Source organism: Haliaeetus albicilla, chromosome 14 (assembly GCF_947461875.1).
Source record: "Haliaeetus albicilla chromosome 14, bHalAlb1.1, whole genome shotgun sequence".
NCBI lineage: Eukaryota > Metazoa > Chordata > Aves > Accipitriformes > Accipitridae > Haliaeetus > Haliaeetus albicilla.
Genome location: NC_091496.1, coordinates 6888880 through 6911233, shown reverse-complemented (window position 1 = coordinate 6911233; position 22354 = coordinate 6888880). Strand labels below are relative to the sequence as shown.

The 22354-nt window shown below is 36.4% G+C and overlaps 1 protein-coding gene across 6 annotated transcripts in view; it reads left to right on the top strand.

Moving 5' to 3' along the window:
• Positions 1 to 22354, top strand: part of USP6NL (USP6 N-terminal like) — a 131291-nt gene that overhangs the window by 65841 nt on the left and 43096 nt on the right. For all 6 annotated transcript variants that reach the window (XM_069801595.1, XM_069801597.1, XM_069801598.1 and 3 more), the window contains 2 exons: positions 14279 to 14318; positions 19192 to 19272. In XM_069801595.1, coding sequence (XP_069657696.1) covers positions 14279 to 14318; positions 19192 to 19272 — 121 coding nt within the window. The remainder of the gene's footprint in view (positions 1 to 14278; positions 14319 to 19191; positions 19273 to 22354) is intronic.

The window sequence follows — 22354 nt, the reverse complement described above, 5'->3', positions numbered from 1 at the left end:
AAAGTATTTTAGGAATGGGAGAAATGCCTCAGATATTTTCACAGATAGTCATAACAAAAACTGTTTCAGCTGTTTTTGGAAATGAAAAAGATGGAATGTGTTTGGTATTCATAAAAAATAAGGTTTTTGGTGGTTTTTTTCTTTTTTTCCTCTTCTTGGATATGTTGTGCCTTTTTGGTCAACATTGTGTCAAGCTACTTCATTCTTTTTTTTCCTCCAGATTTAATAAAAAGTTCTTGTTTCATGCTCAGAATACACAAACAAAAAAGCACCAGAATGTTGCAATTAAAAAAAACCCCAAACGAACAAGTAGAAAACAAAAATAAACCCCCTACCCCAGAAAACCAAACTCCAAACAACCTGTACCCCACAAAAAAGTAGTTCTTTTCTGTCTTATCTTAGCCTGGCTAAATTTTAAAGTAAATGTTCTTAATCGTTTCACTGTGGACTGTTCTTTGGTAGAAACTTTGCCTTGTAGATACTTCTATTTGCAGTTTTTCTAGCAGCAGTCATTGATAAGGGAATAACTTCAGGGAAAAACCTAAAGGACTTTCTGAGTGTCTTGAAGCTCATAGCAGGCATTCCAGTAATGCCTTGGGATCTGGGATTTCCCCCTTCCCCCTCCTTGAATTCTTTAGTTGATTTGTTACTGCTTTGGGATAGCTAAAAAAGCTACTAGAATTGATACATTATTCCTTGGGTGGTGGCAAGTTCCCTGCTACTACTAGAAACCTTTTAAAAGATACTTCATTTCTTTTTCAAGCTTCCAGTTTCAATAATAATATCTATATTAATTTGTCTATTTAGAAGTGGTGATTATATGAATGATTTTTATAGTTAAAAATTATTAAATGTCTTAAAGAAACAAATCCCAATGACAGTCAATGTTTTGTAATTAAATAAGAATTTAAGCTTTAACTGAAGATCACTGAAGCACATATTTAAAGATATATTTTCATGAATGTATCCTTGTATTTATTTTTTGCAAAACTCTCCAGCTAGCTACAAGGACAAAATAGCTTTATTCCTTCCCCTTCCTCGCTGCCCTGTATAATGTTAACATTGAATGGTCACAAGAGTGTTGGCTGATTGGGGTTTGCAAAACAGCCTAAACTTTGTACGTGCTCCTAAAATAGGGTAGAAGCTGAAAGCAGCGTTTTGCAACTCTAAATGTCAACACCAATTTCATGTTTAAAGAGCCGGTCCTGTTTCGGGCCTTTCAGCACCAGGCCAAAAGTCAGAGAGCAGGATAAACGGCCTCAGCATCTTCCTAGGATGGCACAGAAAACTAAAATGTGAGCAAATCCGAACAGCTAGAAGTCACGTTCCTTTACGTAGGTCTCCACACCAATATACCCCTGTTCAATATACTGCCAGGTTCTGTGCTTCTTTGTACTGAAATCTCCAAGTCAGTGAAGGACATTGCCTCTCGAGGATGAGACATCAGCTGGGATCATTCATTTGGTACCTGCTGGAACTGGTGATTTCAGTCCTTCATCAGATACTGACCAAGCAAAAAGTATTAAAAAAAAATAAAATTCCACACCTTTCCTTTTTAGCTAGCAATTAGGATTTATATTATCTGGTCTTGTTTAGCCATACTCGTGTGTACATTCTTGTTTGATTCTTTTATTTATCTTTTGCTGTACATCTCCCAGCTATGAGGGAGGCGTTCAATTTTCTTTTATAAGAAAACTTTTTAAGACCACAGTTACGCTTTTCTAAGTAAGAAGAAAATAACATTGCGTTTTGGAATTTGGGGCAGGTACAGCTCAAGGCAAAATTTTACTACTCTACATTGGGAAACATAGGTTATGGCTAATATATGCTGACTAATATGTTGTGGAAAACATTATAATTGTTCCAGTCTTAATAGATACAAGGTAGAAGTAACAGAATAAACTACAATTTATTTATTGCAACTTCTCAAGAACTTTTTTCTTTCCATCCTTCATTGATGAATGCCATCAACTGAATTGTCCTGTTAACTTTTGATAATGAGCTGTGAAAATCATAAGCCACCATGACATCATTTAAAGAGTGCAGCAACTATTTTAAAGACTTCTGTTTCTCCAGCCTGCACAATATGAATTCTTTTCAGGTCTTGTTATTATCAAGGTCTGTGTTAACTTGTATTAATAATTATTACCTTACAGCAGTAACCAGTATTGTCACAATTTGTGGTCTAACTTGGGTGATTGAGCTTAAACATGTTTTTCTTTTACTACCTGTTCAATAAATGGAAACTGGGAATGTATGTGCAGCGTGGCAGATGCTCTTATGTTGATAAATATCCAGGGATCAGTGTAGTGAGGTTGGCAGATGGGAGGTTTATTCTGCAAGGTTGTGGGTTTTTGGTGGTGGTGTTTTTTTATTTTTTTATTTCTTTCTTCTGCTAATGGTAGAAAATACAGATGTGTTTGGTCCCCCCCCCGCCCATTCATGAAGCTTTCTTAAAAATTTGGGTTAGATTCTTGTACTACTGTTACAGTAGCTCTGCACTGATTTTGATGGAATTGTACCAATTTACAGAAGCTGAGAATCTGACTCATGCTCTTATTCTTTATCCCATGAGTCTATTAAAGCAGTGAACATGCTTTTAGAAAAGTTTGCTAATGCTGCGGATTATTTCGTTGCCAGAGGCACTTTTCAAATAGCAGAGTTGGTTGGGTTTTTTTGGTTTTTGTTTTTTTTGCTAAGATAGAAGCCTACCTGCTCTTCTCCATCAAACTTTATTCTTTACAAAAATGTATTGCATTTTTATTAGCTCTGTAATGCATTTCTGCAGCATGCTGCAAAACTGAGCTGGGGGAGCAAAGAATGGAAAGCTGAATCAGAAATTGTGAGATACTCCATTAAATGTCTCCAAATGAAGCTATTGAATTCCCCCCCCCCCGCCCCAGTGTTGTTATCTTGCCCCTAACTTTTTAATAGGGAGCAATATAATGAACAACTCGTTATCCTCTCTCTCATTCTGTTTCTTGGTAATTTATATATAGCATTGCTGGACAATAGTCCTTGTCTCTAAAATATTCTTTGTGCATTCCTTAATACTTTCTACAATGTGCCTGTGGAACCACGCGTCCAGGAAGAGTACTTCTTACACAACTAACCCTGCTGATTTGAGTAGGTACACAGGTGAAGTCTCTCCAGATAAGAGATGTAAGGACTGGTCTCTGAGTGTTCTTGGCAGCAAAAGCAGTTATGCTGAGATGCCAGAAGTTTTGGGTAATAGAAAGTAAAGAAAGAAGCATGGTGGCTGTAATTTGGTAATAATCAAAGTAAAATTAAAAAAATAGGGATTTTTATATAATTTCCATTTCAGATTTTTAGTAGAAAAGGCTGCATATCAAAGCTTAAGGAAAGAGCTCTAAGGTTACTAAGAGAGTTGCAAAGTTATTGTTCATAGTGACACACAGACACTATTCTTAATTTTTTAGGCACAGTAAGTATTGCCAAACACGTTAATGAAACGTTTATTCTTAACAATTCAATTATAAATGTAAATCTTACTGCATTTGATATATCATGGTCACTCAGTAGGGACTTGCTGTCATTTTCCTCTCTTCTCAGCTTTGTGAGACAGGGTCAGACCTACTTGTCAGGAACGTGGCTTAACTCTTCCCTTCCTTGGGGAAAAAAGTGTGCGAAGTTCAGCCTCTTTCAGCTGCCAAAGACAAATCTTTATTTAAAAAAAAAAATTCACATCTCGGATGTTAGAGAAAAGTTGTGTTTCTCTTAATTCTCTTTCTTACTAAATATATGAATATGCCTCACTTTGAGTACAATTTGTCATGTGGCATTATAAAGATTTATTACGAAAACTCCACCGTAGTCTTGCATTGTGTGCAATGGATTCTGCCTTCTAATATGTGATACACTTCCCTGGACAGATTTTGCTCTGAAATACTTATTGCTAATCAATGTAGTGAGGAACTGCTTTAAAAAAACAAAACAAAACCCCACAAATTTCAGCTCTATTTAATGTTCTTTCCTTTTGCCCTAATGTACAGAGAATATTATTTTTATTTAAGGAGAGAAATGGAAGTTTTCTTGTGTTAGTAATTGAGATTCAGAATGCTTTTTTTTTTTTTTTTAGGTCCATGTTCCTAGCATTAGATAAAACTTTTTTTTTCTTTGCATACTTTCTCAGGGAACTACTTCTAAAAGAATATTTTAATTGCATTTCTATATGACAAAGCCTGGTTTGAAAACACAGCAGCGATGGATACATAATAAACATTAATGAAGAGGTTTTACACATTTTACTATTTATCAGTTATGGAACTCCTGATAAATTGAAATGAATCTGCTTACTATGCAGTTGTGAAGTCATGGGGCTAAGTTTCAGAGACAGACCTTTCGGAGACCAAGATAAATAGGCAATTTTATTTAAACATCACTGACAGTGGAAGAGTACTTTGGACTTCCTGTAAATTTTACTTAGTCGTTATCCATTCTGACTGTTTTAGTTTACAGCTCTGCTTCCGTGATGGACAATGAACTTTGATCTCTGCATTCGTCTCCAATTATGATGACAGTTGCATTGTGGTCCTTTTCTTTACGTTGATGCGTTTGAACTTGCATTGCTTCCTTAAATCAGTCTTATTTTATAATAGCGTGTGGTCAGAAAAGTTGCTTTAAAATGTGTTTTGGTTGCTATGAGACACGCTTCAATGCTTTTGCTGTTCACTTTTCTTCACACTTGCTATTTAAACAAGTCTTTTTTGCCAGCCTGATGGCAAAAGTGGTCATTTATTCAAAAGGTGTTCCATGAAGATTGCCTGAACCAGACCTAGCAGAAGGGAGAGGAACCAGACTTTCTCTCCCAGATGATCACCTGTGAGCTTCACAATCATACAGGATCTTCCAGTATTTGCACACCACTTGTGTTCTTGGTGGTAGAACTTCATGTCGTGGTTTAACCCCAGCCAGCAACCACGCAGCCGCTCACTCACTTCCCCCCCCCATCCAGTGGGATGGGGGAGAAAATCAGGAAAAGAAGTAAAACTCCTGGGTTGAGATAAGAACGATTTAATAGAACAGAAAAGAAGAAACTAATAATGATAATGATAACACTAATAAAATGACAACAGTAGTAATAAAAAGATTGAAATGTACAAATGATGCGCAGGGCAATTGCTCACGACCTGCCGACCGACACCCAGCCAGTCCCCGAGCGGCGAATCCCTGCCACCCCCCACTTCCCAGTTCCTAAATGAGACGGGACATCCCATGGTATGGAATACACTGTTGGCCAGTTTGGGTCAGGTGCCCTGGCTGGGCATGAGAAGCTGAAAAATCCTTGACTATAGTCTAAACACTACTGAGCAACAACTGAAAACATCAGTGTTATCAACATTCTTCACATACTGAACTCAAAACACAGCACTGTACCAGCTGCTAGGAAGACAGCTAACTACATCCCAGCTGAAACCAGGACACTTCACCAGGAGATGGAGGAGGTGCCTTACTTCTGCTTTTGGCTAGGTCATTGTCTGAAATATGCTTGCTTTAGAACCTTGTCAAGCTAAGGAGGCTATTTGAACCCAGAATCAACTCATTTTATGCAAGGCTTGAAGTCACCTATTTTGGACCTGTTTGAAGAGAAGCAGTCAACCACCTGTAATTTGAATAACAGCTGAAGAACCTACCTCCTGGATTTATATTTATAGCCACAAAAGTAGTAGGATTTCAGGTGTATCTTTCTCAGCCATGTTTTTTGTTGTGTAGTTAATTTTGGCTTCCACTGGAAAATAAGCAGCTTTGCCCATGTGCTGTGCTCTCACGGTTGCAATAGTTTTTTTTAATATCCATGTGTCTAGAAATTACCAATAAATTTTTCTGTGGTTTTGACTGCTAATTTCAGTTCCTTTACAAAAGCATTTAAGAAGGTCTCTTTAATTCAGTTTTGTTCATCTTAGTGAAAGTTGGTTGGGGTTTTTTTGTGTTTTTGGTTTTTTTAAGAACCATTTGAAAGGGGTTTTGATTTTTTTTTTTTTAATTTTTAAAATTTTAATTTATTTTTCCCCCTTGTGTTACCATGATGATCTAGTGTATGGTTCTTCTGCTACTCTCCCTTCATGCAGGTTCTTCCTATGGAAGGAAGGAATGTTCTGTTATTATTTGCTATCATTCAGAATGGTATGTTTTTTTCGTAAAACTGTGTCACAGTTGTACCCATTTCTTTAGCTTATTCTTAGGACTAGAGTTGAAATTTGAATTTTAAATCCATTCTTTCAGCTGAGTTAGTCCAGGCTGTCACTTCAACAATCCTCTGCAGATACAGAAAGAAATGAGGTGAATGCAGTCCCGCAGATTTGATTGCAAACACAAAAGTAAACTGCAGGATAAATTTGCCAACTAAGGACAAATAGTGTGTTTTTTGTTAACAGCTGCTGCTACTTGATTTGAGTAAAAGATCACCCACTGTGTACTAGGAATTCATGAACTACTTCCTTTTATGAAAAGAGCTATTAGGTAGCAGAACTGAAAAAATGATTGAGTATGGTAATGTATGATTTAATTTATACAACATACTTAGTGATACGCATTGGTTTTGAGTTACTGCTTAAGCTCTAAAATGTAAGGATTTAACATTATCATTATTACCACATATATTTCCTACTATATTTAGCATTTATAGAAGATTAAAGTAACTGAATATAGGGAATGGCCAGAGTCTGCTTCACTGGCACTGATTATTAAGGGTGCTAAAAGAGGTCTGGGGGTAACAGTTTTTAGAAGTGCAAAGCTGCTGCTACTCTTGACCCAAGGGAAAAAACCATCAAAATGGAATTTTAGACTGCAGAAGATTATTTCGTGAAAGCAGCAAGTGTAGGTACATAAAGCACTGAGCTTCAGCAGCAAACAAGCATATATTGCTGGAACACTACCATCTTAGTTAATTTATGTTGGAATGTGCTCTGCATAGCACATGAATTTTAATTCAGATGAAGCTGCCAACATGCAAGTCCTGAATCGCTATTACTATATATACTGCAAGTGATCTGTACAGTAACTAACCTTCAAGCAGTACTTAAAAGCAATGTGTATATGTGCTTAAGGAAAAAAACCTAGATGTTTTAGACATTTATATATCAAATATAAATCAGAAGCAAAGCGATTCATTCTTTTTCATTTGTCTTTTAGCCTCTTGAGAGTTTTAAGGTAGCTTAGACTACTTTTTATCTTTTTTAAAAACACTTGGAATGTGATTCTGAGAAGATGTTTTTAATCTCAGTGTTTGTTTATGTTCAACTAAAGTGACATCAGAAATCACTAGACATGCTGCTGTGCTCAATTAAGCAGATTATAGATTTTTCTCAAAGGTTTTCTGATTCCAAGCCGGGAAAACCTTAAAGTTTGCATATAGAACACATCTCTTACTAAAGACACAAGAGAGCATATATTTTAGCATGTGGCAGTGAAAATACAGGTATCTTTTTTGCTATGAATTTCTTGACCATTTTTTATATTGGCAATAAAAACTTTATAGTGAAGTTATCTTCTGCTAATCAGGGAAGTATTTTACTCAAAAGTCACCACTTTGAGATTTAATTGAATTTGATAAATCTTTTGATTTTATTTCATCTTTTTTTCTTTTCTCTGAGACTGTGCATTACTTGAGACTTTCTGGACAGGAGGTACGTGTTCATGGCACTGTGTTGTGCATATTGGCAACAACATCCACAGAATACACAAACAAAAATTGTAACTAAAACCTAGTCAGAAAATCACATGTGATCCAGTCTTTTGCCAGCATTAAATTCTTTCTTGCAGCATATTTCCTGATAATTATATTGTGGAATATCACGTTGGCTTATCCCGTATGTTAATTAAATGCTTTGGCTTGCTTATGAATTTTAACAAAACTTCTGAAAGCTGTTTCTTAATCTGCTGTAGTCACCACCCCCATACTGTGCAGAGGTTATTTAGTGAAAATTAAAAATGGATGATTACAGTAGCAGAGCTGCAATTATTTTGATAGACAAACACAATCAAAATTTTGAGTTATATAAGTAAAATGTGTAATGGAAAGAAGGAAGTAATCCATAGTATTTTCTGTGGGGAAAAATCCATCATTTAGTTTGAAAACCAGCTTTCTTACTTTCTCCTATATTTTCAGAAATCTGTTCCGTGTATTATTGGTTTTGAAAATGACACTATTGCTATTAATTTCCATTCAAAGGTTGGAAGACTAAAGCAAACATTGATAATCATAGTTCTTCCAAAAATTAACTTGTTTGGACTAAAGGATCTGGATTCAACACTAAGTTGTGCTTTAGATTTGTGCTATAAAGAGTAGAATAACTTAATCATAGGTCTAAAGAAAGGCATGACATAGAAATATTGTTTTATTTCTACTTATAATGGTTAATGAGTTTTTTCAGTTGACTTCAGAAAACATGTTGCTTTGTAGCCCATCTTGTGTCATAATGCAGACATAAAAGTAGTCATTATAAGTAATGATGCTGTGCAACCTGTGAATTACACAATTAGTTTTATTTATCTTCCCTTCTATGAGATGATTGTGAAGCACTTTTCAGCTAATTTTAGAACAAAGAACAGTATGTATATTGTATGACATGACGCAGTAAAAGCTACCTGGAAACAGTATGTATATATATATAAAACATAAGGTGTCATTCTGTTCCAAAGCACTGTTGTAATTATCCATAATCCTGTGTATTGCTTTGACAGGTTTATGTGCCATATATTGGACACTGAAAGGGAGGCAGACCTAAGAGGACACGTAGTCAGTTCAGCATTTATTGTTGTAGAATTGGTTTCCCAGTGTGAAGATACTAATTTTTTTTGTCTAGTAAAGTTACAGACTCCTACAACTCAATTCTGACAAATTACAGAGCGTAAAAACTGTTCATACTTGGGAAGATTTACTTTTTCCTAATACATCTGAGTCCTGAAATGTTGCTGCAATTGTTACTCAACAATCTGAGTTCTATATTGTATAGCACACAAACAATTCCATTTGTACTAAAGCCTTTCTTGTTCAGATATGTCAGTTGAATTCTTCCCTTCCTTCTCATATCTTACGTGTGTATGATCACTCTTCATAAATTTATTTCATGACACTTTCGCTTTTGATTTTTATGCCTTGCTAACATTTTTGTGGATGTTTTGCATAAATTCTTTGATCATAGAAGTTTCAAAATGACTTTTTTTTAAGAATTCCTTCAAAATAATTCTCCTTGGTGGTAGCAAGTATGTTTTCCTCATGGATTTAAATACTTAATGTTGCATCACAAATGAAAAACTGAATGCAGAGCGTCTCTTTCTTCATGATTAAGTCAGTGAGACCATGAAGATAAGTGTTCTGCAAGAAACTTTTCCCACATTGTATTATATATGTGACACCAAATATGATTTCAAAATACTTTTCAGTTAAAATGTGCATGCAGTGATACAAGGTGATGCTATTCCACTTAGTAGTACTTTGAGGACAGCATGAGAAAATAATTGAGAAATAGTTTGAGAAACTATTTTGTGTAGGGTCCGCACCACAGATTTTATGAGGATTCCAGTCTTTTAATAGTCATGTTATAGTGAGTTCAGTAATACAGGAATATTGAATTTAATTGACTTTTTTTTTTTTTAATTAAATAATGACTTGCACATATCACAATTATTCCTGCAACATGTTTAGGCCTAAAGGACCCCAAAGTTCTTCACGGTGCAGTGGCTAATTCTGTCTGGGGTAAGAAAGAGTACAGTAAGTAGAGAGGATTTTTAAGCAAGTGGCGTGTCTTGAAATAGAAGTTAAGAGAAATGAAAATAGAGCTTACAAAAATTTTAAATGTAACAGCTCTTTGGGCAAGTAAGCTTTGTGATAAAGATTTTTAGTCTATTATCGTCAATTTTTGCCACTTTTTTTTCCCAATGAAAAATTGAGTGTTAGGCATTATACAACTTGCAACTGTGAAGAATTGAACTGGTCCTCTGGAGTTTACAGTTCTGGGGTTATCAACATATCAAGACTGCTGATTATTGCACTAAACATCTTCCATTCTCAACTGAAGCTGTAAATGATGGAGGAGGCTTTACATTTCTTAAATTTATTTAAGCCAAACTAGAAGCAGTAAAATGCTGTGATTTGAGCCAGCAGGGAACATATTTGAGATTTAAATACAAATGTAGGAAAAGAATAAATCTGAGTGACTAATATGAGAAAGTCTTTCCTTGTGTTTATTTCGAACGAATATATCAAAGTGCTGTTTAAAGACGACTGATTTAAACAGCAGCAGTGGGTAGGTGACTGTAAGCTTGTTAAGTCTGAGACTTTTCAGTTTATTTAAACTACCACTGTAACTCGAGGAGGCTAATTACAACACATGGCTTAATAGTCAAAAACATAGCTCTGCATGTTTAATGTTCCGAAGTGTCAGATACTTATGCATTTAAGATTAATATTTCTTTTAAGTTATCTTGAAAAATTCATGAAAATCTGTGTTAACCATCATAGTGGATTTAAAGAGGTAAAATCCATTCATCACTTATAATCTAATAAAAATTTCAATGAAGTCCTTGTTCTTCAAAATGAAATCCTGTTTCTTTGAACTTACAGGCCTTATAATCCTCACCAGAAGGTGGTAATAGTCCAGATTGAAAGATAGGAAGACGACTTTGGGCCAGCTCTGCAGATCACTACCAGTGAGGATCATGGGTAGAGGTCCTGAGTTCCAGTCAAACCTTGGAGTCCAGTACTTCCTCCCAGTGAAATGTCTTTGAGGAGCTTTCTAGTAGGAAACCTAGCACGCCTTCATGTGGACCCTGCTCCTTACTGGAGTTAGGATTTGGTCCCAGCGTTCTGCAGGTCCCAAACCTGTAGACAACATCATCAGAACTTTCTCTTAATGCTGTAACACCAGAGCTGCTTGGCAGTGGCACTCAGAGCCCTTGAGCTGCTGTTGGATTGTAATGTGGGCTGCCCAGCCTGCAGGTGGAAGGCTGTAGTTTTTATGCCTGGGGCAAAGGCACATACCAGTTGTAATGATTCTTGATTCCTGTCTGATGAAAAGGGTGAATTTAACTACTTTGGCTCTTTCTTTATTGAGGACAATAGAGTGTTAAGATTTCGTTTCTGCTAAGTGGAACCTTATTTACAGGAGTTCAGTTAAAAGCTGTGTCGGTGACTCCTCTTTTGGATATCAAGTATTGTATGGTTCTAAGCTAATTAGGTTAATCAGCCCTGTTCTCTTTCTCTGTATCCCCTAAATGAATATTACTTGAGCTATTAAAGGAAAGTAGTCATCTTAGGGCAGGATGTGGCTATATTATGTTAATATTGTTTACTACTTCACGTTATTACTTGGTGAAGTACACAGATAAAAATGTTGAAAAATACAAGTTTAAATAGGCTGGGCATGACGGGAGAAGATTCAAGATTAAAAGAAATAATGAAGGTATAACAAAATTAGATTGCTAGGCTGGGGCAGGAAGGGGAAGATTCATCATTATAAAGAAAAAAAGAAGGTACAATAAAATTACACTGCTTTAATAGACATTAATTGATTTTGTGTCTGATCCCACCTAATCCTTTTTAGAAAAAAAAAAATACAAGATGCTTCTGCATAAAACCCACATACACTAAATGGAAATGTATTTATTTAAAGTATCTTTAGGGACTTGAGTTTGTTTGCCCACTATGCTTTTCCTTCAGTCCTTGCAGGGTAGATTTGAATATTATGTATGTGAGTACATGGGCGTAGTTAGTGCAATCTAGTTAATTGAGAGGAAGATCTCCAGGAACTCCTACGTTCCAGTCCAGTGAGTTACTGAGCAGCCTGGGGCAATTCGCTCAGCTGCTGCGCTGTTTTTCTGGTGCTCAGCTGCTAGCACCATCTCAGGGAATAAAAACATGGGGCTGGTTTAATGTGCTCCTGTGGAATTTCAGTGCTAAAAATATGTAGGTATGTGGTATTAGTGCATAGCTGTGCAGCTAAAGAAATAACGAGGAATGTGGTCATAAATTTGCTGCTAAATTAATTTAGTGAGGGAGTATGGTGTCTGCTTCCCAGGACAAAAGACCCTTCTTTTCACTGCTTGGTAGATTCAGCCATGCCTTTTGATTGCACACTGATGGTAACTTGCAAAATTAGCAAAGAGCAATTCCGTAGTAAATCGTGTGATTCATTCTTCCTTTGTGATAAAGTAAGATTTGATTAATCTTTCATGTGATTAGCTTCCATGACGGATTAGCAAATGTGAAGATAAGCTGCCAAGTGGTACCAGTTAAGCAGAGGAGTTGCTGTGTCCGGTGTGAGTCTGCAGGGATGTGGGGCCATCAGATTGGTGACTTCCATGCTGCTGGCAGCACTGGAGGAAAAAAGAGTTTCTTGTGTGTGCAGCCAGCTGCTGGTGTGATCTTGTAGGGCCACAAAGAATGAGGCTGCTGTGTGCTCATCTTGCTCTGAGACTGATGCTTCTGGTGGAAGTAGACAGTGCCTGCAACTGTCAATGAAGAACTGAAATTTTTAAGTGATGTTTGAAAGGTTTAGCAATCTTTGTACTTAAAACCAAACCACCCAAGAAACCCCCCCAAGCAGATTATTAAATTGAATTTTTTCTTCTCCTTTGCTTACTTTTTCATTTCTGTTCAAATAAGCTTAATTTCTAGGTGTTACTTGGCATACAAAGGGCCTACTTTCAGTTTATTAATTTAGTTATATGGGACTGTGCACGATACTACAATTTTATAGCATTTACAACCTCAGGTAGCACTGAATATAGGCTATTTCCAGTGCATTAGACAGATGTTAATCAGATTTTTTCTTTATTTTGATGTTGTTCGTCATGAAAACTTTCAGATGCTTGGAAAGTGCTTCTGAATGAATGGATTTTGCTTTTTGCAATGCTGTTCAAAAGGAACAGTCTCATGGTTTTTAAATTAGTTTCTAGGCTGTGTACTGGAAACTTTGACTTGTGTCTGTGGTCTCTGAAAAGGTGTTGATCAGAGCAAGCTTTTCCATTAGATGAGGTAATTCAGATGTATTTCTTTATTCAAATATAACTTCTGAATCTGAAACTGCATCTTTTAAATTAAATAAATGAGATCAAATATAATTCAGGCTTTTTGCATCAGACTGTTCTTACATTGACTGCAGCAGCAACTACTTTTGTAGCCTTCCCCAGTGTGTTTTTTGCCCTTGCACAGGTTTGATACAGGTCTGAAATACTGGGTTTTCATGCCCTCGCTATAGAAAGCTATAATGGTGTGGGTAGGAATTTTTTCATAATATCAAGACTCAATAGGAATTTTTTTTATTTTAAAGGATCTCACATAGTGCCTGCTTTTTAGTCCCTTTTAAACAAGATTTGTTGGGTGTGTTATTTATCTGATCTGTAGAGCAGAAAAAGGGAGCCTTGCTATTTACAGATGAGCTGCTATGTTTTCAGAAGCTGCAGGTGATGCAGGCAAAGGAAGGCAGGCTGATTTGGCATCAAAGAGGTCCAGTTACTTTTGATAAGAAAAACACAAGTTTTGTTGATGAGAAAAATAGAAGTTAGAGCCCTCAGAATGAAACTATAATAATATAGATAAATAATAATATAAAGTCTGAAAATGTATCTGTTCAAAGGCTGCTTTTCAAGCTTTCAATTAATAACCTGCCTTTTTAGAGTTAGGCTAAGAAGTGAAAGCACTGTATTTTTGAATATTAATTAGATACCTATTAATAAAGCTGATTTCTGTTGGTTTTTGTTTTTTTTTTTTTTTCCTACCACCTCCTCCCTGTTACTCAGTGAATTTTCTAGAGTTTTGAGGAAATGGAAGTTAACTCTCCTAAGTCAAGCAAAGTCGCAGTGCCTCAGTGCCTACTCAGGGCACAGTAGTAATGGAGGAAAACCTTTTATAGGGGCATTTCAGCTAACAATAATATGGTCTACTAAACAAAAAATTCATTTAGGTTTCAGTTCAGCAGTACAGCACAGGGTGCTTTTACTAAAGAAAAATGAACTTTCTGTTAAGTCCTTGCATTTTGAAGCTACACAACTCCTTTGATTTAGAAGATTTAAGATAGAAATAATTCTGGTTCTGTACTTAAAATATCGTAAGTTTCACAGTGTTTTAAAAAAAAACACCACCAAAAATCTCCAAGGGTTCCTGTGTGTCATTGTCTTAGTTCTTTAAAGTTCAGAATTCTTGTTTACTTGTTACTACATGTTGCTACTGTAAATGATTACTTGTAAGAACCTATACAAAAAATTATTTTGTGCCAAGATTAACCAAGAGTAATACAAACTTTGTCTTTGTTTTCAGTCCAGAGGAGCTTCCTGTCCATGATGCAGCGATAGAAAAGGTGAGTCCAGTGTCTTCCAGTTTTTTGACTAGGCAGTAAACGTTTACAGATTTACGACTTCTAAAATATAAGTCATTGTGAAATGAGGAGATGAAGCATTTTAGTGATTTGCATTCCCAAGGAAACATGTTCTAAGTCCCATAAAGACTGTGGTCCTTGAGGCCGTGTTAACTTGCCCACAGATACGTTGCGGCCCCCGCAATCTTACGTTGACTAGTTGCAATGAGACATGAGTCTTCCTCACCCATTATATGACCTAGTAAAGGAAACAGAGCTATTTAAGAGATCACACCCGGCTCTGTCCTGAAAGAGCAAGAGCTATTGTCTCTGTCATGAGCTGTCATCAGCTGTGCTGGGTGGATGGATTGTCCAAGTGAGGTGGTGCCTTTGATGCTGAGGTGTACAGTGTAGCATGCTTTTCTAGTTTGGTAAATGGTGACAAATACCCTGGCTGCCACTGGAACGTGATGACCTCCCTTGTAATGTTGAGTTGACAAGCCAAGTGTATTCTGGACGTGCAAGACCTGTCAGCAGCTGGTGCAGGCCCTAGCTCAAAAATCTTTCTGCTGCTGGAGGGTACTAGAGGAGAAGTTTGGGAACTGATGTTTTGGGAATGTGGAAAGCTTTTATTAAAATCATCGGGAACAGAATTTCTATTTTTCTGGGCCTAGTTACTATTGGTATTTCCCCTTGGTCTGTCAGGCCCATTGTTGTCTCCAAGACCAGATCAGATCCTTCTTGTTTGTCCATATTGATCATCTGTGTCGTCAGAAAACTTGAGATAAAATATTTGAAGCTGGAAGTTTAAAGTTAGCCCTCTTGGCTGCAAAAATAAGTAGAGTGCATCGAAAAGGGATGGAATGACTTGTTCTAAGTCAGCTCAGCTCCCCCAGTGTTAAGAGCAGCAGTGCTTCTGAAAATAAATTATTCTGAGCTTCAGTGTAGAGCTAGTTAAGAAATGTTTCTTGTAAAAGAAAGGAACTTCTGAGTCCCTTTTGTTTTGTGTTGGTTCATGTGTATTTCTGCGTATGCAGCCTGAAATACTTGTATTTTTCTGCCATGTTTCATTACATTTAATAACGTACTGAGTGTATATATAATTTCATTTCCATCAGAAGGACACAGCAGGGTGGTGAGTCTATGAGCATAAATACTAGACAGCTTGCAATTATTGTGGTATATGTGTTTTGAAGCTCTGATTCACTGTGGCTTTGTAGTTAGCCTTGAATTATTGGGGGGAAATAGTGTCTCAGTTCTCTGTCCCATATTGTATTCATGCTGTCTCAGACAAAATGTCAGCATAAAAACTGTATTTATTGAGTCAATGTTAAATTGCAAATCTAGTGCCTTTTTATAATCATACAGTAATACTCCTCTATGAGGCTCCTGTTTATACTCCTGATGATATCCTGACCTCTGCTGGTTTGAGGTTTATCTGTCTTCTGTCAGCAGTGTTTGAATCTTTACAATTTTCAAGATACCATTCATAGGATAATTAACGTGTCATCTTAATGTAGGCTAAGACTAAAAGCTTTCTGTGCAATATCTTTTGAAGTCACTTACTTGGCAGAACTATTTATGCTTTCCTTTTGCCTTACTTGCAAATTTTAAAAAACATTCCTAAGTCATGTTTTCTTTTCATTTGCAACCTAAATAAAGGGTTGTGTATCCTTGTGAATTTTGAATCTCTATTCGTCACATATATTCAAGTGTAAAGTTTAAGCTGGGTTTTCTGTGTGTGTATTTATGTGTTTGTGTGTATTCATGTGTGTAATACTTTTAGAATAGGCATTATTACTGTGAATGCAGAGTAATTTTGAAGCTTCATTACCTTGCTGGGCATTTGGTGACTTAAATGCATTGAATCATTGTCCTACATTATGAACTAGTTAACCTTCAGATGAATTATCCAGCCCATCTGAGATAAAACTAGGGGAGGAAAGATCATCTAGAGGGGAAAAGTAGGCAGAGAACTGACCTCAGGAAATCTGGAGTCTGTGTCTGACTGTTTTTGAAGTGCTATGAAATGTTTTGTAAGTCATTTTCAGTTTGTTTGTGTTTTGTCTTTGGTTTACTTGTTTTTAAATTCTCCAGGGAGCAGTGCAGCCAGTTCTGGTTTTGTCTGAGGCTTCTGCTAAAGTATTGCTTTAAGCCTCAGCTCTAGCACACTTGCTCTACAGGAAGGTAGAATGCTGCACAAAAGATGGATGCTTGCCAACTTAACTTCATCCTTTTTTGCTTTCCATAGTGTATTATTTACTGACATGAGAGTAAGAAACCTTCTCTGCTTCAGTTAGGGATTCTGTTATTCCCAGTAGCAAAAATGCTTCAAAGTGTAAAATGTACTCAGAAGACAGATAAAAGGATTTTTTTTCTTTTTCTTGGTGACAACTACATGGAACTTGCCTGAAAGAGCAGCAGCAGCATCCCTCTACTCTGCAATGAGCTGCGTCAGATCTATCCATGTTTTCAGTGTTGCACCTGTTAGACATGAAAGTGAACATAATTCAGACTGGGAAAAAAATAGCTAAAAGTTTTCAACAGCTGAACACAGAAATAACTGCTATTTTGACTACAGTAGCATCACTTGAGAACTGGGATAAATTGACACAGAAGACATAAAAGCTTGAACAAACATACAATTGAAGTGAGCTTCTGGCTCAAAAGACCAAAAATCTTGAAAGTAGATCAAACATACAAACAAAAAGACTGTGGGAGCAGATAGGGTTTTATTTTTCTTACCAATTATCTGAACAACCTGTTGAGGGCAGAGACCTTTCCTGACTTGATAGCAATGTTATTCCTGCAATCTAAACTATGCCTAGAGAACATCTGCTTTAAGAGATGTTAAAAATGGTTATTTCTTAAAGGGGTTGCGAGTGTGGAGGGGAATCGGAAACAGTGTTGTGAAACCTATGAAATCTGGGAAGCAGTAGTTTTTCTACAGTTCCCCTCTAACCTAACTCTTAAGAAGAGTGTTTTAAATAATTTAAAAAAAAAAAAAAAAAAGCAAGTGGTTGAGGTATTACCAAATACAGCGTGGAACCTGAACAAGAATGTGGGCAGTTGATTGCAACATGAATATTTAGATAAGTTAAGGTTGAAAGAGTAGAGGCACACTTTTCCCCATAACTTTCTTAAATATAAGGCTCATGTCAGTTGGATTCAAATAGAAAAAATGTAAAAAACCAAAACCAACTTATTTCCAGGATACTTCATGGACTGAATCATGGTTGGGGTGGACCTAAACAGTCATCAAGTTGTAATTCTGCAATTGCAAGGCTTTGGGCTCCTGGATTAAAGTCCTTTGCCCATTTTGTTGCATTGATAGCCAAGAAAGAATGCACAAATTCTAATGAGTAAAAGCTAGAAGTAAAATTAGAATTCTGTTGAGACAATAAGTAATAATTTTCTTTTATATTTTTCCCCAACATTTCAGATGCAAGTTGACTTAATGAATACTTAATGAAAGTATTAATAAGTTTTCAGTATCCTGCAGAGCTTTGAAATTAAACTCTTACATTGTTACCAGATTGTATCACTAACCATATGAAACAGAATATCCTTCCTGTCTTTATTAAGCCCTGAATTTGAAGTTGGAGGGAGAGGGGCTGTCCTTTACAAAAAACCCTTAATATTTGTTTATATTCATCTTTGAAGAGAAAGCAAGAGCCACACATACATTTTTCTGCTTTAGCTTTTCCAGTGTTGGTCCTCAGCTCCAAAGCATTATGAAAGAGTTGAAATAGTGTCCTTAAAAAATAAAAAAAAAATACAGTTAATAGTTAACTTTGTAGTACAATCAGAGACACCTCACCTACTTTACAGCCCAGTTTTGCATGCTGTGAAAATACGTACTAAAAATCTTCTTAACATTGGAGCCAACAAAATACAGATTTTTGGCTGTGAAGAGCCCATGTGCCTTGAAATTCCAGGGACTAAAATAGCTAATTCCAAGTGCTTGCTTGGTTCCCAAATTCAAGAAGTTGATGGCAACTGTAGCAAGGTTTTCATAGGCAGAATGGTTATCTTTAAGGTGGTAGGGTTGTCCCATGCTTTTAAAGCTGTATGTAATATAAATAATGTATGGAATTCACATACTTATGTTACATGTTATACTACTTAGTATAACTATTTATTTTAAGAAGATGGGGTTTGTTTTGTTTTGAATTCCCATTTTATCACCTTGTTACTGAGATACTCTTGTAATATAATGTAGACAAGTAGATCTTACCTCAGAAGAAATCCTTGATGTTAAGTTATAGGGCCATGTAGGTAGAAATGTACCAAGCCAAGGATGAGAATTATAGCAAGGCTTTCTAAGCTTCTAATGTCCAGAATTAGACCTTATTCCCACTTCTGCTACTGCGCTGTCACTCTTTCTTGCACTTGTTTTTGTTCATGTACTTTGTGCCTTTTAAGAAGGGATGGTTTGTGTGATCACTGGGAAACAGTAGCTAATCATGTTTAGGGAAAGTCTGGGTAAAGATCATTTCAGAGTGAAATAGCTTTTAAGAAGCTTGCAGCAGAAATTATTTGCCTGAAAATTTACTGAATATAAAAACAAATTGAAGTTTTTTGTACTTGCCAAAAATGTGTAGAGAAGAAACCTTTATAAATCTGGTACTTAAACTCCTCTTACAAAATACAATTCTTTACATGGTGCTGAAAATAAGGGTTTCTACCTGGGTTTTGGTTGGCTGGTTTTCTGGATGTTTTAGGTGAACTGATGTTACTCTGTCGCTGTTCTTAGATGACTGGATAAAAAGTTGCTGATGCTGTGTTAAACTTTTTTTCAGTGTTTTTAGAAAAGCATAAATAATTTTAAATGTATTCATTTTGAAAAGATTAAAAAATTCTAATTTCTTTTCAGCAAAAGCACCTTGAAATTGAAAGAACTACAAAATGGCTTAAGATGCTGAAAAGCTGGGAAAAATACAAGAATAGTGAAAAGGTAAAGTTATGTGTGCTTTTTTCATTAGCTATCACTTCTGAATGAATGTATAACCTTAAATTAGATTGTTTCTGTTTATGAGATCTGGGGAAAATAAAAACCAGACAACACACACTGAAAGAAAAAGGCTTTTTATTCTTCCAAAATGCAATAATACACAGTAACCCAAAAATAATAATAACCCAAGAAAACTGGTGGTCAAATGCAAGGAATTTCTAAGGGCAATATTGCGTAGGCTCTCTAACATATTCATAGTAATAAGTGTGTGCTGTACTGCTTTGCACTGTGGGATTGGAACTGGGATCACACAGCATACTGTGTTCACATCTGCAAAATAATCTGTGGAGTGAATGAAGCATCAGACCTGCTTGTCTTGTCTTGCAGAGAGCTAGAAGTTGTGTTTGATTTAGGCTTTGAGAATGCTAGGAGGAAAAAAAGAAGAATCTTTATAATCTTGAAAAGAGGGACACCTTTAAATGGGTATAGCTGAATTCTTCAGGAATTACAAATCCCCTTTCAAGGGTTATGATTTTTCACTTTTTTTATTCCTTTGTATGTTGGATATTGTATTAATTAATAATTAAATTTTAAAGTTACTCTTCTGAGTTACTGGTGGTGTCTTATTAACACCTATGAGGGGTTTTTGACTCTTAATCTTCTTCTCTTCCATGGTCATGTCTTCCCAGTTCCCCCCCTTCAACCCCCCCCCCCCCCCTTTTTTTTTTTTTTTTTCTTTATTTTTTTGCAGCCCAGGTTTACTGAAGGGCCTAGGATAACTTACTGTTATGGACAAGTGAAAACCACCTTGAGTAGTCATCACATGGGGCATATAGTTCGATGCTTAAACTATCACACTTGCCAGCACAGATATCTTAGGATATCCCACTATACCTGGTTGCTTTGTTAAAAGGATAGTTGCACTAAGTGAGAAAGTAAAAAGTACAGGAAGTCATTCAGTGCCCAGTCCCCCTTGGGCTAAGTCTGGTTTTTCTGTGAATAATATGCAATGCAGCATTCATAATCTTCAAGAGAAGTGAATTTTTTTGATAGTATGAATGGGATCTACTTTTGAATAGAATACTTCATAACTTGGTGGGCTTTTTTTTATTTTGGAATCAGTAGAGAAGAACTGAAATCTGCTGACAGCTACTTAACAGTGCCCAGCAGTGCTACATTTCTTGACTTAAAAAAAAATAAAAAAATCATTTTCTATGTGAAGCTGCAGGTGAGTTTTAAGGTAGTGAATTGCCCATTAATAATCTTTAAATTGCTTTTGGGATTTTTAGTTACAGAATTATTTTTATCCTACTTAGAAAACAAATAGTGGTCTGAAGGTAATGACAGAACGGGGGTTATGTTAGGTATACCATTAAGTGCTAAGTGCTTTTACTTGCTTTGAAAGCTAGGTAGGGAGGTTCACATGAATAGTTTATTTGCTGGAATTGTAGTCTTGGTCATCTTAAAATTATGGAAGAATTTCAGCTGGGAAAAAACTTTCTGGAGTGGCTATATTCCCAACACTCTGTTCTGAGGAGGTTTTCATAACTGTTTTTGTGGCCGTTTAGTGGATAATGCACAGAGTATGAGGTTCCCAAATTCAAATTCCCTCTTCCCTTCAATAGGGCTTAAAACTCGCATTTTCTGTTGGGGATTCTGTTGGTATTTTCTGATGCTGCTGATCCACCTGTATTTTGCTGAGGACTAGAGGACAACTGTTATGCATCCTAGGTTACTGCCTGGATGGCTGGCTTGCAGCATTGGCTTACTCCTTTATTAGCCTTTTTTTTAGTAAATTATTCTGTGCAAAGTGGAAAACTTTAAAGGGAGAGGTTGAGACCAGAATGCTTGTTAGCCTGATGAGCAGGGAACTGAGATACTACAATTCAAGTAGAGGGAGAAATTTACTCAGCATGTCCCCCACTCATCATGTCTGCTTACTACCTTTATTTTTGAGACTAGAAGCTATGTCTTGCACTTCGCTTTTGTTAAAAATGCCAAAGACAGTGGTTGATGTTTTTCAGGTTATAACTAAGAAGCTAGCAAATTAATTTTCTTAAAATATGAAGTGAATGCATGAAAAAGTAACAATTTGTTTCCCAAGTTTTTCTTACACTCCTACTTTCTGTCCTGTCATCTCTGGAAGGAGAAGCTAGAGGTCATAACACTGGTGGCTTTGTTTCTTTACTGTGGCGATTTGAAGATCAAGTATGTTCCCAAGTCAAAGGGATGATCAAAAAACCTGTGTTGCAGTTACTTTGTTTGCAAAGAGAATGATAAATATGACCTTTCAGGTATCACAATAGCTACATGTTGTCTAAGCAGCATCGCTTTTCCTTTTCAGCTATTTGTAACATCAGTCCATGATACACTGACTTAACTGAATAATCTTCTATTCACCGAGCATGCAGAAGGTATAGCAGATCAGCTGAGCAGAAAGAGTTTCAGTTCATGTAACAAATTACAGGCTGAACTATAAATAGTGGCAGGAATAATTCAATATGTTCATAAAGGGGATGAACTTTGCTTGAGGCTAGGAAAAATTCTCACTGATTGTTGAACTCTGGTGGAGCACTTGAGACTTTAAAAACAAGGGTGTTTTCCTTTTCTTTCTCACATCCTATGTGGTAAGTGAACCAGAACATACAGAATAAAGAATCAGCTTCCTCTTCCTCCTCCCGAGTATGCAGTGGAAAGTCAGACATTATTTGTCACTGCTTCTTATGGAAAGCCTGGTGGTGTTCTCAGGGTTGTACAAAACTCACAGATAAAGACAGTTTTTTATCTGAAAGTGTGTTGGAAGAATGCACCAGCTTTCCATGCTTGCCTTCTTGAAGCATGGGAGCAATAGTTGCAAGAACAATTCCTGACTCTTGCTTTCTGTCTTCACTTGATTGGATAAAGTCGTTAACACTGGAGGAACAAATTGCTAAAGAAAATGAACAGCTTGTATCTTAAAAGACTCACTTCACCTGACACTTGCATGGTTTCTGTGCAGTCAGGCTGCTCCTGAAATGAGTGTTGTTTAGAAACAGCACTGAAGGGAACATTGCAGCAACAACAACAGTAATAATGTTGTGGGGTC